We start from the raw sequence: 13748 nt of genomic DNA on the forward strand, positions 1-13748 counted from the left end.
TGTTCAGCTGTCTTGACTCAGCTCATTCACTGCTTGATAGCATATTGCAACCAGCATTCTCAACCATGGCAACATAACTTCAACAATGTAACTGTTGACTATTGGCCTTGCCCAGAACTAATTCCCAACCCCAGTGCGGAAAGAGGACCTCTCCATATTCCTTTAATACGTCAATACTCTCAAAGAGCAGCAGCAGCACTATTGTTTCTGTTGTGATAAAATGGCTTTATGAGTAAAGCCGCGCTCACCTTCTCCAGACCTACGTTGACAGTCTCCAACTATAAGGCACACTGATGCCTGTTCCAAACCCTACATCGCTGTATCTGCCACACACTCAGCGAATTCCTTTCCAGGAATGCCTATGTGCCTCGATGTCCAGATGAAGGTAACAGTCTTTCCAGAGCTGTAGAGGTCAACCAGTAAGTCCTATATGTTGGCAACCAAAATAGTTTTGGGATTAACACAGGGATATGCCTTTTAAACAACTCATGGAATCATTACAGATCAGAAAGTTCATCACGGCCAGGGATCTGATGTACTGCAAAGCCTGAGGTATGCCAAGCAACTCTGTAGTCTACACACTACAGGCACTCACAGAGTGTGCTTCTCGTGTCACCTTGCAAGTGCAAAAGCATAACCGACCCTGTTGTTGACTTGCCATCTGTCCATGTAGATGCATACCTGATTAGAATAATTGTGGAGGATCAAACAAAAAAGATGTCTGAGAAGGGTAGGATCTGCATACTTCTTGGGGCCACAAAAGAGGCCAACGAATCACAGAACAGGGTACAGACCACAGAAGGTGTAGTGAGGGAGCCCCCGTTGCCAACCACATGCCATTGTGGTGAACAGGATCCAACAATCTCAGTATGGATGGTGCTGCTGATCCATAGGCAGGAACTATGGTCCTGGTGGGATAAAATGAATGCTTTGTAAAATCTCAGGACTATGCAGTCCATACCCCACGAGGAGTTAGTAAGAAAATGGAGAACATTTAGTTTCTTCATAAAAGTTGCCTTCAGCCAGCAGACATGTGGCAGCCAAGTTAGCTTGTTGCCAAATTAAATATCTAAGAACTGAAAAAGTTTTGACTTAAAGTAACTGGTCACCAAGGCAAATTTCAGGGTGCAGGTGCGCAGTCCGGAGTTGGCACAAAAAGCACAACTCATGATTTTGCAGGAGAAAACTGATGGCCATGATTCAGAGCCCAGTCATACTCTCCAGACAGGCCACTGAAGTTGGCACTAAACAGTGCGCAGTGATGCAGAGGCATAATAGGCGCAAAAATCACCCAAATACAGAGATGGAGAGACTGTAGGACCCACTACATTCAAAATATCACAGATGGCGATAGTGAACAGCGTTACACTCAGAACCAATCACTGAGGGACTCCCGTTTCCGGTAATATTGGTTGCTGAGCATCTAACCTATCTGGACCTGACAAAGTGAGAGATGTAGGAAATTCTGGATAAAAATGGGTAAACTGCCCTGGACACCCCACTCGTGCAGTGTAGATTGGAAGTGATGTCACCAGGTGGCATTGTACACCTTCTGTAGGTCAAAGAACACAGCAATCAGGTGTTCACAATGGGCGAAAGCATTGCGCACTGTAGATTCCAGACAAACCAGATGATCCGCGGTTGACTGGAAAGCCCAAAAGCCACTCTGGAACCGTGACATTTGCCCTCTGGCTTCAAGGCACCAACAAAGACGGCAGTTGAACATTCGGTTGAATAGCTTACACAGCCCATTCGTCAAAGAGATTTGCTGGTAGTTAATTAAAATATGTGGGTTCTTTCCCAGTTTCAGGATAGGAATAATAATACCTTCCTGCCATTGAGAGGGAAATTCTCCTTCCTGCCAAATATTGTTATATTTGTTGTCTGCATGAAGATGCTTGAGCATTTGGCCATGGATTTTTTTGGGTTCAAGGGCAGTGTCGAGACACTGCCAAAGTGCTACAAAGCTCCCATTCACTAAGACAGACATTATATGAGTGAGTGAGTGAGTGAGAGAGAGAGAGAGAGAGAGAGAGAGAGAGAGAGAGAGAGAGAGAGAGAGAGAGACGGGTGCATGGAGGGGTAGCAGGTGGTGCTCAATAAGGTGTTTCTGGGACAGGAAATGATAATAACTTGAGCAAAGTGTGCTCTGAAACAGTCGACATGTACCACAGAATCAGTACATCTGTTATCATTGACAAGGATGTTAGGAACCACTGTGGATGGTACATGGCCACAAATGCAGTGGTGTTCAATCTATACTTGGGACGAGGGAGTGTGGTGTCACATAGATGATACATATTGCTCCCAACACTCCTACTTCCTTTTCTTTATTAAAAACCACACATTCATTCAGAGTCTCTTGAATGCTGTTAAATTATCCATACAAGGATGGTGTTTGTGCCACTGAAGCACTCTGCAGCGTTCCATGATAGTCATTGGGATGAGCTGGAGGAATAGGGTATGATTGCTGCTGCTACTGCAGCATCAATAATATCCTAACCACTTTGTTGATATCCATCACACAAGCGGATGCAAAAGTGGAGAAAACCTGCCAGTCGGCTTTCCGAAGCTACCAACATGGAGCATGTTCTAAATGTTTGTGAATGAAGAGGGAGAGAACGTTAGAAAATGGTCATCGTCACAAAGATCACCATGAACAAGCCACTGAATCAGGTGCAAGACACTCGAGCTACAAACTCAGACATCAATAGCCGAGTATGCTCCATGGGCCACACTAAAATGTGTTGCAACTCCAGTGTTGAGTAGGCAATGTCCAATTTTGAAAGATGGTGTTCTAGTACTCAGGCTCTGCAAGACAGTGTTGCCATCCAACAGAGGATTATGGGCATTCAAGTCCCCCAATAAGAGGAAAGAGGATGCAGCTGTTCCACTAACTCAAACAGCTCGTGATATCAGAAAGGTCCAATTGGGGTTAACGAAACTTTACATATTGTCATACAAACTGACAGGTAGACATAATTGGCCAAGGCCTCGGGTTGATTCTAGTGTCCGATAACACTCTTCGGCTTTGACAAATGACATAATGTGTGATGTAACTTTGTTTGTACCGCAGATTGCTGTCGATGAATGTTCAACGATTTCTTTGACTTTCCTCGTTACGCATGTATATTAAAAATTTGATGTAGATTGTTTTGTTTTCATCTTGTAATTTGTTTTCGGCATTTTTTGTTAATGAAAGGAGTCGTGATTTATAAGTTCTTGATTTCTCACGCTGTTCGTTATGGATGAGTCAATTGTTTTTACTGTGAAAATTCTGCTTCAGAAAATGAATGACCGTAAATCAACTGTAAATTTTTGCAATCATTGGGAGACACTGCTGAATTCTGCAAGTGCAGTGTCTGTGAAAATTATATGGCTTTGACGAAGGTTGCGTCATCACGAACTTTCGACGAATACTTGTGGAGGTGCAGAAAAAAAATAACATACGGAGATACATACTCAGGAGGATGTGGTTCAAAGATCGAGGCTGAATTTAGAAGTAATTGTCATGCTAACCTACTATTTATGCTATGAATATTCTTTCAAATCTGTCACACATAAAGCAGGGGTTTCGTGTGGCACTGTAGTCGACAGTTCTCATTTTGTAGAGAAGTCTGCGGAGAACTTATAAAAAGTATAGGGGGTCATTGGGTGGGTGGGGCAGGGGTTGTAGTTTAAGTAGATGAGTCACATTTTGGAAAGAGAAAGCACAAAATGGGGCACGAGGTTGTTGGGCTTTGGGTTTTTGGAGTAGTAGTTTCTGGAGGAGATTGTGCTGATGTTGTATTTAGGGTTGTACAAAATCGGACAAAGGAAGTCTTGACATCTTTAATAGAATAATATGTGGAAGAAGGTTCTGTAGTCATGTCGGATGGGTTTGCTTCGTACAAGGGGTTGGGTGAAAGGTTGTCATCATTTGGTCATGAATGACAATATTCAGTTTAAAGATTATAAGACGGGAGCAAGTACTAATACTACTGTGGGGTATTGGGGGCTGTAAAATCTTGTCACGTAGGGAAAAAGGTTTTCAGTGTTGCAAGGCCATTTAGATGAATACTGTTGGGAGAAAGTATCCCTAAAGGTTATTGTTTATTTCTTGCATTTAGGAAAGCAGTCAGCAAAATGTACAAGCCTCGTTTAGTTAGTTAGATGTTGGTGGGTCTGGTAGTTTTTTCCTCTTTTTACACTGCTTTCTTTATGTTACTATATTGTGCAAGTGCTACTTTTTTCATTTCTCTGGAGGAAGGTTTGTCTGTCGTTTTGATATTTTCTGGTTATAATGGTGGGCCAAAGGGTATTGCTGTGTCTTTGCCAGAGGGTTTATGTGATTGACTCGTGGTTTCATTTTAAAATTTTGCATCTGAGGGCGGGTGGTAAGGAAGAACTGATTTGGGTGATACCTCATTCGTGCCAGGCAGTTTGCGTTTCTTATTTTTTTTCATTAGTTAATCTGGATTTTGCTTCTTTTGTTACAGTATGACCTTGTAACATTATTATTTCTTGTTACATCCATATTTTGTTCTTGTCAGCCTCGATCTTTGACTCCTTTGAAAGCTCATATGCAATAAGTTCCTTTTTAAGCAGCCACTTTTTGTTTTCCTTTTCGAGGTTTTTGTTACAAAGCTCTTAATTTTACTTTCATTCCCGATGTATCAGTTTTACTGAGTGTTGTTTTGGAGCTACTGTATACGGTGTGACTTCCGTGTAGTATAGTTATCGGTTCCAGGCTTGCGCAAGAAACAGTAATGTTGGAATCAGTAATTAGAAATGAACTCTTACATAGATTGCTTCTAGTTACCGATTCCAACTATTCGACGGTTCATTATTTAGATCATTTTTGCAGTACGTGTGGAAAATATAATATATGCACTCATAATTGCTCTCGTTTTTATTTATTTCAGTCATCTTCAACTCATGTAAATGAAATTCGTGGGTAAATAATAGTCATGATAAATGTATTCTTTTACGGCATGCTACATACGTTTGTTTAGCAGTATGATCCGTTCCATTCATAGATTGTCCATTGCAGCATCTTTGCCTTACGTATGACAGCATTGGTCAAAGCCGAAGTGTGGCATCTGACACGAGAATTTATCCAAAGCCTCTAGGGCAGTAGTAAGGGGCACCTGCCACCCAAAAGTATCACAGTGTATGAAGGTACAGACAATCCCTCCCCCCCCATGACGCCTTTCTACATTAACATGATTAGTACAGCACAGTTTGTAGTTCTTCAGAGCAGGGAGATGTGTTGCCATAAACCGTGTTTCCATAGTGCTATGCCAATTACAGAGTAAGTAGCTATTAAATAATTGAGTTCAGTCAGATGGCAATAGTAGCCATTACGATTCCATTGAAGGAGTGTTGGAGTCACGTCTCGGAATAGGGTATATGGAAAATAGGGGTGCGATTGCGTCATTACCATGTCGCAGTCCACCTGATGGTGTGAACCATTGTCAGTGTACATCGGCTCGGCCTCTGGAGGAATGGGGAGCAGAACATCTGAAGCCTCCGAAAGTAATTTATCTTTCTGCTTATCCTTGCGACACTGATTTTCGTGAAGATTTCCCCATTTTACCTTCTGGGAGCAGAGGACTGTACTTTTCTTCGGCCCCCAGCCTTTGGCTGCTGGCCCTTGTTTTAAGAGGAGGTATCTTGACAGGTGTCCTTGTACCTGAAGACGCTGAGGATGACTGGGTATCTGGCCGCACTGGAAGTAGTGGGACCACTGTGTGCATGTGTACAAAGTGCGGGTGCTTTCCCTTCCCCAACTGTAGAGCAGGCCTGAAATACGACCAGGGATAGGACGTGTCATGTGAGACCTTGTCAATATGGACTTCGACACTAGTCGCAAAATTTGAGGCCATATCAGTTGGATAAAGTCTTTCAAACTTTTTCCTTTACAGTTTGAGAAGACAGGAGGTCAAGCGTTTTATACTCTTCAATTTTCTTCTCCTTCTTGAAGACTGAAAATTGCGGTGAACAAGGAGGGTGCAGTTCTAGAAGGTTGACACATTGTGGGGTTGGTCACAAGAGCTGCCCTCATGGGACACCCGTCCACATGCCCTACATACAGCCTGGTTAGAACAGTGGAAGGACATGTGTCCAAATCTTTAGCACCTAAAATATCTCATCGGAGGAGGAAAATAAAGCCCAAAATCACACCTATAAACCATGACAATCTTCTAATGCACACTGTTGCCTTCAAAGGCTAGGATAAAAGCTCCAGTGTCCAATATTATCCTTGGGTCCCCTCTGGGTGCGGCAAACAAAATGGACACCACACCACACCTGATTAGTACACGGCTCCTCTTCAGTTTGAAGTGAAAGGTTCTGATGTCAAATAACACTGAATTCTACTGAGCTTGCTATGAAAAGAAATGGTAACTGGTATATCTCCTACCTCGACACAGGCCTGAAGTGCCCACAATTGGTTAGCATGTCATTTATTTTTTAAAAAAATATATATATACAAACTGATCTTCAATACTTTCAACAAAAAACAGTAGCTTCGTTGTTGTGAAACATTTGCTGTCAGTTTGGGAACAAACCAAGGACTCAGGAAACTGTCCACTTCCATTTCTCCTTACCTGGCTTATGTCTTGAGGCATGGTCAAAGACTGAAATGCCATAGGATTGTAAACCTCTGCATTAAAATCACCGTTTCTTACTACTGAAATGGTGGTGTTGGCACCGTCACCGTTAAGTTTAATGCATTTCAATGCATATCATCTGCCCTGATGCCCCTCTGATCAGAGGGTCTCCCCGTGGGCACCACCCCACCAAGGTAAAGGGCACCTGGTACAGCAGCTGCTGCTGAGTCCTGGTACCCTGAAGTGAATAGGTACCTACTCCTCAGCTGACACAGGGAAGCTACAGCTGGGGCATCGGCAGTGCAATCCCTGCACTGTTAAGGGGGGCTACCACAGAGGGGACATGACAACCCCACCACTGTCAAATGGTTACCACACTGGATTTCAAGTGCAAAAATAGAGCCACTTAATTGGTAGGTTCAAAAGATAACAGTGCACAGTGGAGAGTTAATGCACCACAGTAAGAAATCCTTCCCCAAACTGCCCATACTTCTGTAAAATTTGGAATGTGTGTGTGTGTGTGGGGGGGGGGGGGGGGGTCAAACCCAAAGTGGGGACCAGAATTAAAAAGAGCAAGGACAAAAGTGTTAAAGCAAGAAGAGTGAAAACCTTCATAAGTCCAAAGAATACCCGGGTAAAATCGAGACTAAAGAAAAAGGCTATTAGTCACCACTTACAGTAGCCAAGGAACAGCCGCAGGTCTACTCTAGCCCATGATATCACACAGGAATCGTTCCTATAAAGCTGGGTACCCTTATAGTAATAGTTTTCTGTCTAAACTGGCTCACACTGTGAAAATTTAATTATAACTGCCCTGTATTGCTGAAGAATTAAGTGAATGATGCTTTGGAAAAGAAAATGTCATCAACTTTAGATGATTCAAAAGTGTAACTTTTGTATACGGCATTACAAAGTGCGATAAAACAAGTTTTTATATTCTGGTTAACAAAATCCCATGCTTCCTTAATAACTCTTTCCACACAATTTTTTTTTTTTTTTTTTTTTTTTTTTTTAATATGAATACTTTAGGGTTAAAGGAGACCACTAACTGAAAAGCAGAAGCCCAGAGTTGTCGATAGACAAGCACAAAAGACAGAAAAGTCTTGCTGGTGTTTGGAGTTATTCTTTGACAACAGAGTAACATGCATTCAAGTGAGCACACCTATGGCCTTAACATGGTGCTGGCTACACGAACAGTGCCAATAATATATTTTGGCAGGTGTACTGGTTGTGGTCTGGATAGTGTCAATGGGGTGGGCAGAGGGAGAGGGAGAGGTACTGGGTGCTGATGGCTCAGGGAGATAGCTGGTATGCCAGCTAGGCATGCAGGAGGAAGAGGTGACTAGTACATGGGCTGGCACCACTGGCAGCTGGTAGGAAGTGGAACACCCTGAAGGTGACCTGAGGGCATGAATTAGGAGACAGTAACAGGAGAGAGCAAGTGGAAACTGTTGGATGGAGGGTGTGGGGACAGTAGTTCACCTGCCATTAGTTAGGATGATGGGTGAGTGAAAGCATTAGGTGGTTTTAAGGAGAACTGGATAACACAGTGCAAGTTTGATGAATGAGAAGAACGGAAGAAATACACTGGGAGCAATGGGATGGTTTTGTGGTGTGACGATATTTGATCATACGTAAGTGCAATGAAAGTGTCTGCGCCGCCCCCCCCCCCCCCCCCACCATAAAACAACCCAATTTGCAATGGACAATAGCAAAAAATATAGTTTCATAAAATTAGCTCTTACCGAGAACTGTGACAACCATGTTATCTGATATACTTCAGAAGGTGTTAGTTGAAGACTTTAGTGTGTAGCAGTTACCAATTAATAACCCATATACGAAACAGGTGCTATGTTATGTGGAAAATTGTTCCTCACTGCACATAAAACAGCATCTGTATGTTGGATTACAAGTGACGTACATCTACAATTGCCAGCCAGCACTCTTCCATGGTCTCCAACTAGCAGGATGCCATCACTTGCCACTTATAATGACATCAAAGAAGTGGCGACAAGGTTTTGTTTCCAGATGGTAGTTCTTACAAACAATTATCCTCAACCAACACATTATCTTCTCAGCTAAAAGTGATGTTACCATCCAGTGAGACAACATTTTGTGTCACATTATGAGCCATTCAGGCATTCTTAATTTATTAGCACTCTGGCACACAGCAGAACAGCAATTTCCTTCAGTTTATGGCCTTGACTGACCATATAATCACAGCCACTGTCAGGGCAGATGCACAGAAGAGGAAACTGTGGTGGGCTGCTACAAACTAGTCAAGATTGATGACTGGGAAGAAAAAGGGCTCATCTGCCCAGTGGTCACAGATTTGTGTGCATGTACTTTAAATAAACAGTCAGGTGAGACCTTTGAGAATGCCACTACAACCATTCTTCTGTCGTATTCAATACTATGTCAAAATGAGTTGTGATATTATGATAATGAAAATCCCAGGATGAGAAAACTGAGTGATGCTAACCAATCACCGTTACCTGATTGACAGGTGGCACACACATCACAATACTGTGAAAGGTTTTGTAACTGTATTTGCCAAGTAACGGTTTCAGCTGAGTCAAAGGTTTCCCCTCATGATTGATTGATGGATGGATGGATGAAGATATAAGTTAATATATTTCATTATGAATACAGTCAGTGTTTAATATGAAAGGAAACGGACTTATCTGCCTGGCGATGCTGCCAGGTAAAGCATGATCAATAGCTTTCATAGTTACAATTGACATGTGAACATAATACATGCAAAAAACTCTGCTTTTACATTTTTCATTATCCCATGAAATGTCAGTAACATCTATTAGTTCTGTTAAGATAGTAAAGACAAAATCAGTCAGTCTTTGGTCTCTTTCCCATTTCAGTAACATCATAGTCAAGTTTACCATCAACTTTTTTATTATGACAGCACAAGAAGATACAAAATAATTATCTATGAATATTAAAAACTATGAACAGAAAACAATATTTTTAGGGAAGTACAGCATTTCTTGAATAAATAGGTACACTGAAGCAGTTTATTTTCCAGATGAGATTCATTTTATTTACAATAAAAATATACAGACATTTACCACTTCATTATCATCCTCTTATTTTAAAATTATTCAAGAATGCTGTACTTTAAAACACAGCATAACAGATTTTAATATAAAATTTGTTAAGCACATAATTATAATACAACTGAAACTATTTTCATGCAGACAACACATCTGACAGCCCATAGGTGGTGAAGGCATGTAAGAGCCAACAATCTGTTGTTCCACATCTGATCTGGTTTATACATTCTTTACACACAATTATAAAATCTTCATAGATTAAAGGAACCACAACACTTCCTGCTTCAAAACTGATGGTCATGCAGTTACTATGGTCTTTTTAGACCCATAAAAAGAGAGTTGCTTTACAAGCAGCTAGTACTTTAATTCATTTGAATTAAATGCATTCCAGTCAAATATGGAGTTCAACAATTACTAATTCCTACTAAATTTCACAAACTTGCGAGTACAGAATTTAAAGAAACATAATAAAAACACAAACTCCACCTCGAAAAGAAATGAAACACACAGTCATAGCCTGCAGGTACTATCCACTGTACAACACCAGTCTCGTCCTCCTTCAAACCTTTATAACGAGGCGTACAGAGCAACAACAGCAGTACCATTTTTACAAGAAACAGTTCAACCTGCTAGCTGCATAGAGTTATCTTCTCCCATTACTGGTCACCATTGATTTGAACCCTTTCTTCAGGTGGTGTAGTTATTTTCCGCTTGAATAGTAGTATGTGTGGTTCTGAAACAAGTTGTACATCAAAATTTCTCTCATAAACTAACAAAATCCCTCACAACTAATTGTATGTTAATAATATCTCGATATCAATTGACTTGTTTTGTAAGCAATGTTGTATGGCTGATATTCTGAAACAGTGGCGACACAAACCCAGGGGAGAGGAAGAGGGCACAGTGAAACAAGATGTATCTGTATAATTTAGGACTACAATTCTTCATGTGTTAACAAAATGTAACAGCCATTCTGAATGCAGTAAGACGATAATGTGCTGTCATCAATTTCATACATGCATATGAAATGCCATTTTAATTTGAAAACAGTAAGTGCAGTAAATACTGATAAATTTTAACTGTGAAGACATCAGTGAGCCTATAAAATTAATAAATGTTTGTACAGAAACCAGAAGATGACATTCTGTTATCAGACCAGAGTCCAGTTCCAAAAAGTTCATGAGCACCTATCAAAAAGAAAATTTCAGCATTTCATCAATGGTCAAAAGAAAATATCCGTTTCATTTTATCAGTTTCAAAACAATATCTATGGCCGAGATAAATGTAAGAGGTGTGAAACAATAAGAATTACTCTTTAAATCTGTGAATTACAAAGTAATGCTTAGTTGATTTGACAGCAGTTATGCCATTAAAACACCTTGTATTACCAATTCAGAATCCTTCTTTCTAAAATTTAAAACTATATGGTTCAGTGTTAATTTGAGAAGTTAATGCAAATTCCTGCTTTTGTTACAATTTAATCACATAGCTTTCTAAAGTCTTCTCCTGAAAGTTGTCCACACTTGTGTATCCCATCCAATTCCTCACTAGTAAAAATGGTCACTGGACATCAGATGCTTCTAGAGTCTTGAAAAGATGGCTATGGCTTTCTTTCATATTCTAAAGGAAAAGATCTGGAATATGAAGTGAGTGGATGATATGAGTGGATTCAGTGCTCTTCAAGAAATCTTTATTTTGACTCCACTGCAATCTGCATAATGTTATGAAGGAATGAAATAGCACCCTGGCTCAGCTTTGGCTACTTCTACTAAATATGCAGAAACATTTTAGTCTGTGGTTAATGTCCTACTTTCTCAAGGAATGGTAAAGTTGTCACAGTGCCCATTTGCTATCCTTGGATTCACACTATTTCTTTTTAATTTTTTTTTCACTGGCCAAGTCTATTTGGAAAATATCTAGAGGTACAACAGTCACTTCTTACCAAGAGTTAAAATTGAGCCACGCACATTTTACCACAACGTATGATGTCAAATATGGGTTCTGACTTGCCAGAATTTAATTAAGTATATATCGACAGAACTTTAATCTTATGTTTGATTTGTAAACTATGGCATCTCAAGATTTCCTTACTAAGAACTTACACCTCACTCCCTAGACTAGGGTGGATGTGGTGTTTGATCATTCTCTGAACCACAAACTTGTTAGTAGCAGCAGTTGATGGATTCCTAAATCGACCACCACGAAGATGGTTTCTGTCAAGTTAGAATTAAGTGAGTCAACATGACAAGGAGAAGCCTCCACAAATGCTGGACACAATCCCCTTATTAACTGTTTCACACACTGACCCAATCTGACATTTTGAAAATTCTTAATCTAGAAATGCTTCTGTGTTAACTCCATGAGTGACACTGAAAATAATATGCAAAGCACTAAAATGGACATTCTCCCACCACAAAATAGCTGCACACACACACACACACACACACACACACACACACACACACACACACACACACACACACAAGAAATTTTGAATCATACAGATTTTGTATCATTTGAAAGCCATTTAAAGAAACATTGGTATCATCTGAAATCACTTCAGAGGGAAATTCTCTCTATACAAGTTTTTATAGAAAACCAGTGCCCCATTATAACGAAAACCTACACACTCTTAAACAGCAAAGTCCTCTAACAATTTCTTTTGAAAAATACGGATCATGAATGCTTTTAACAATATAGCAAGGTGGAATAGGGAAAAATACTGTATGTGAGGAGGAGGAGGAGGAGGAGGAGAAAAAGAAAGAACAAAATGTGGGAATAGGAGGAGGAGCAGTAACAAGCAATTAGAAAGGAAATGGAAACAAATTTCTTCCTACATCTAAATCGGGTATATCTACTACCATATACATGGCCCTTCCTTATGTGAATCACTTGGATCTATCTTTTAAATTCACCTTATTTTAGTATACATTCAACCCACCAATGAAGAGCCTTAACTTGACAATGACTAATCTGCTTAATACCATGAGCTGCCTCCCTGCCAGTCTTTGTCACCAAGTGATAATGCAATAAGACACTAAATATCTCCACAGGTGTGCATTGGTTTCAATGATCCCAACACCACAAGTAATCTAAACAGCACACACAACCTTTATCTATTACAATCACGGCCCAACTTTAACGATTCTCTTCCTCCTCACAATTTTGGCGCAAACCTATTGGGGGGTGGGGGATCCCACTTAGAAACTTGTACACAAACACTTTTACTAACACATGTAGACGTAGTTTCTTTATCAATCTTAAACGTTGGTTTCCTTAAAACTAAAGCAAACATAAAAGTGCTTATACCTGGTTCATGCGTCATGTAGTGAACCCAACCCTTACTCTGTTGCACACCCAACTTCCGCCATTCTGCTTCCGATAATAGGTGTGTCTTTGGAATCTGCCTTGCTATTTCCTTAGGTAGCACTACATGCCTGAAAGATTACAAAAACTCATTAGGAGAAACTGACAAAGAAACAACAATAATGAGTAAGTAAAACTACAAATTCTTTTTGAAATAAGATAAAATACATTTAAATACAGTATTATTTAAGCAGATTTGAAGGAATAGTTTTAATTTAATACGTACAGCCAGCATAAATATTTGCAGTGTTCTCTACTGATCTTGCTCCCACGAAAACAGTGATTTGTAAAAACTGACAAAGAATGTGTATCTGATAAGTTGACAATTTTACCAACCTATGTAGTTTATTTTCTGTTTCTGTTTATACACTTTACGACAGCACTAAGATAGAAACAGCATCTGTTTACCAGATGAAAACCAGCGACTCACAATAGCTGAAAACCAACACTTGCAATAAGTGTTCCTCAAACAGAATGTGGCATCGAAGGACACCAAGAGGTTTGAGAAACAACATCCTGTCCATAATGAGATCACTAGATACCGAGGACAAACACAGACAATATTTGTTGAGCAGCTGGAAAGATGCCGTGGCAAAATAACAACAATTAAAATTATTTGCCTTAAATGACCGAGAATCTACAGAAAACAAGATCAAGGAAACTTAAAAGGAATTTTAAAGCCATTCTTCATAGATAAAAAGTGTTGTGTCTCTGTGACATC

At 40.1% G+C, this 13748-nt stretch overlaps 1 protein-coding gene across 1 annotated transcript in view; it reads right to left on the minus strand.

Moving 5' to 3' along the window:
• Window positions 1-9367: 9367 nt before the first annotated feature.
• Window positions 9368-13748, minus strand: part of LOC126190924 (cyclin-dependent kinases regulatory subunit) — a 33822-nt gene continuing 29441 nt past the window's right edge. Inside the window, exons 2-3 of the mRNA XM_049931562.1 lie at window positions 12971-13098; window positions 9368-10394 (exon numbers count right to left, since the gene is read on the minus strand). Of these exons, the coding sequence (XP_049787519.1) occupies window positions 10318-10394; window positions 12971-13098 (205 nt within the window). The 3' untranslated portion in view covers window positions 9368-10317. The remainder of the gene's footprint in view (window positions 10395-12970; window positions 13099-13748) is intronic.

The sequence above is a fragment of the Schistocerca cancellata genome, chromosome 6 (assembly GCF_023864275.1).
Source record: "Schistocerca cancellata isolate TAMUIC-IGC-003103 chromosome 6, iqSchCanc2.1, whole genome shotgun sequence".
NCBI classification, from domain to species: Eukaryota; Metazoa; Arthropoda; class Insecta; order Orthoptera; family Acrididae; genus Schistocerca; species Schistocerca cancellata.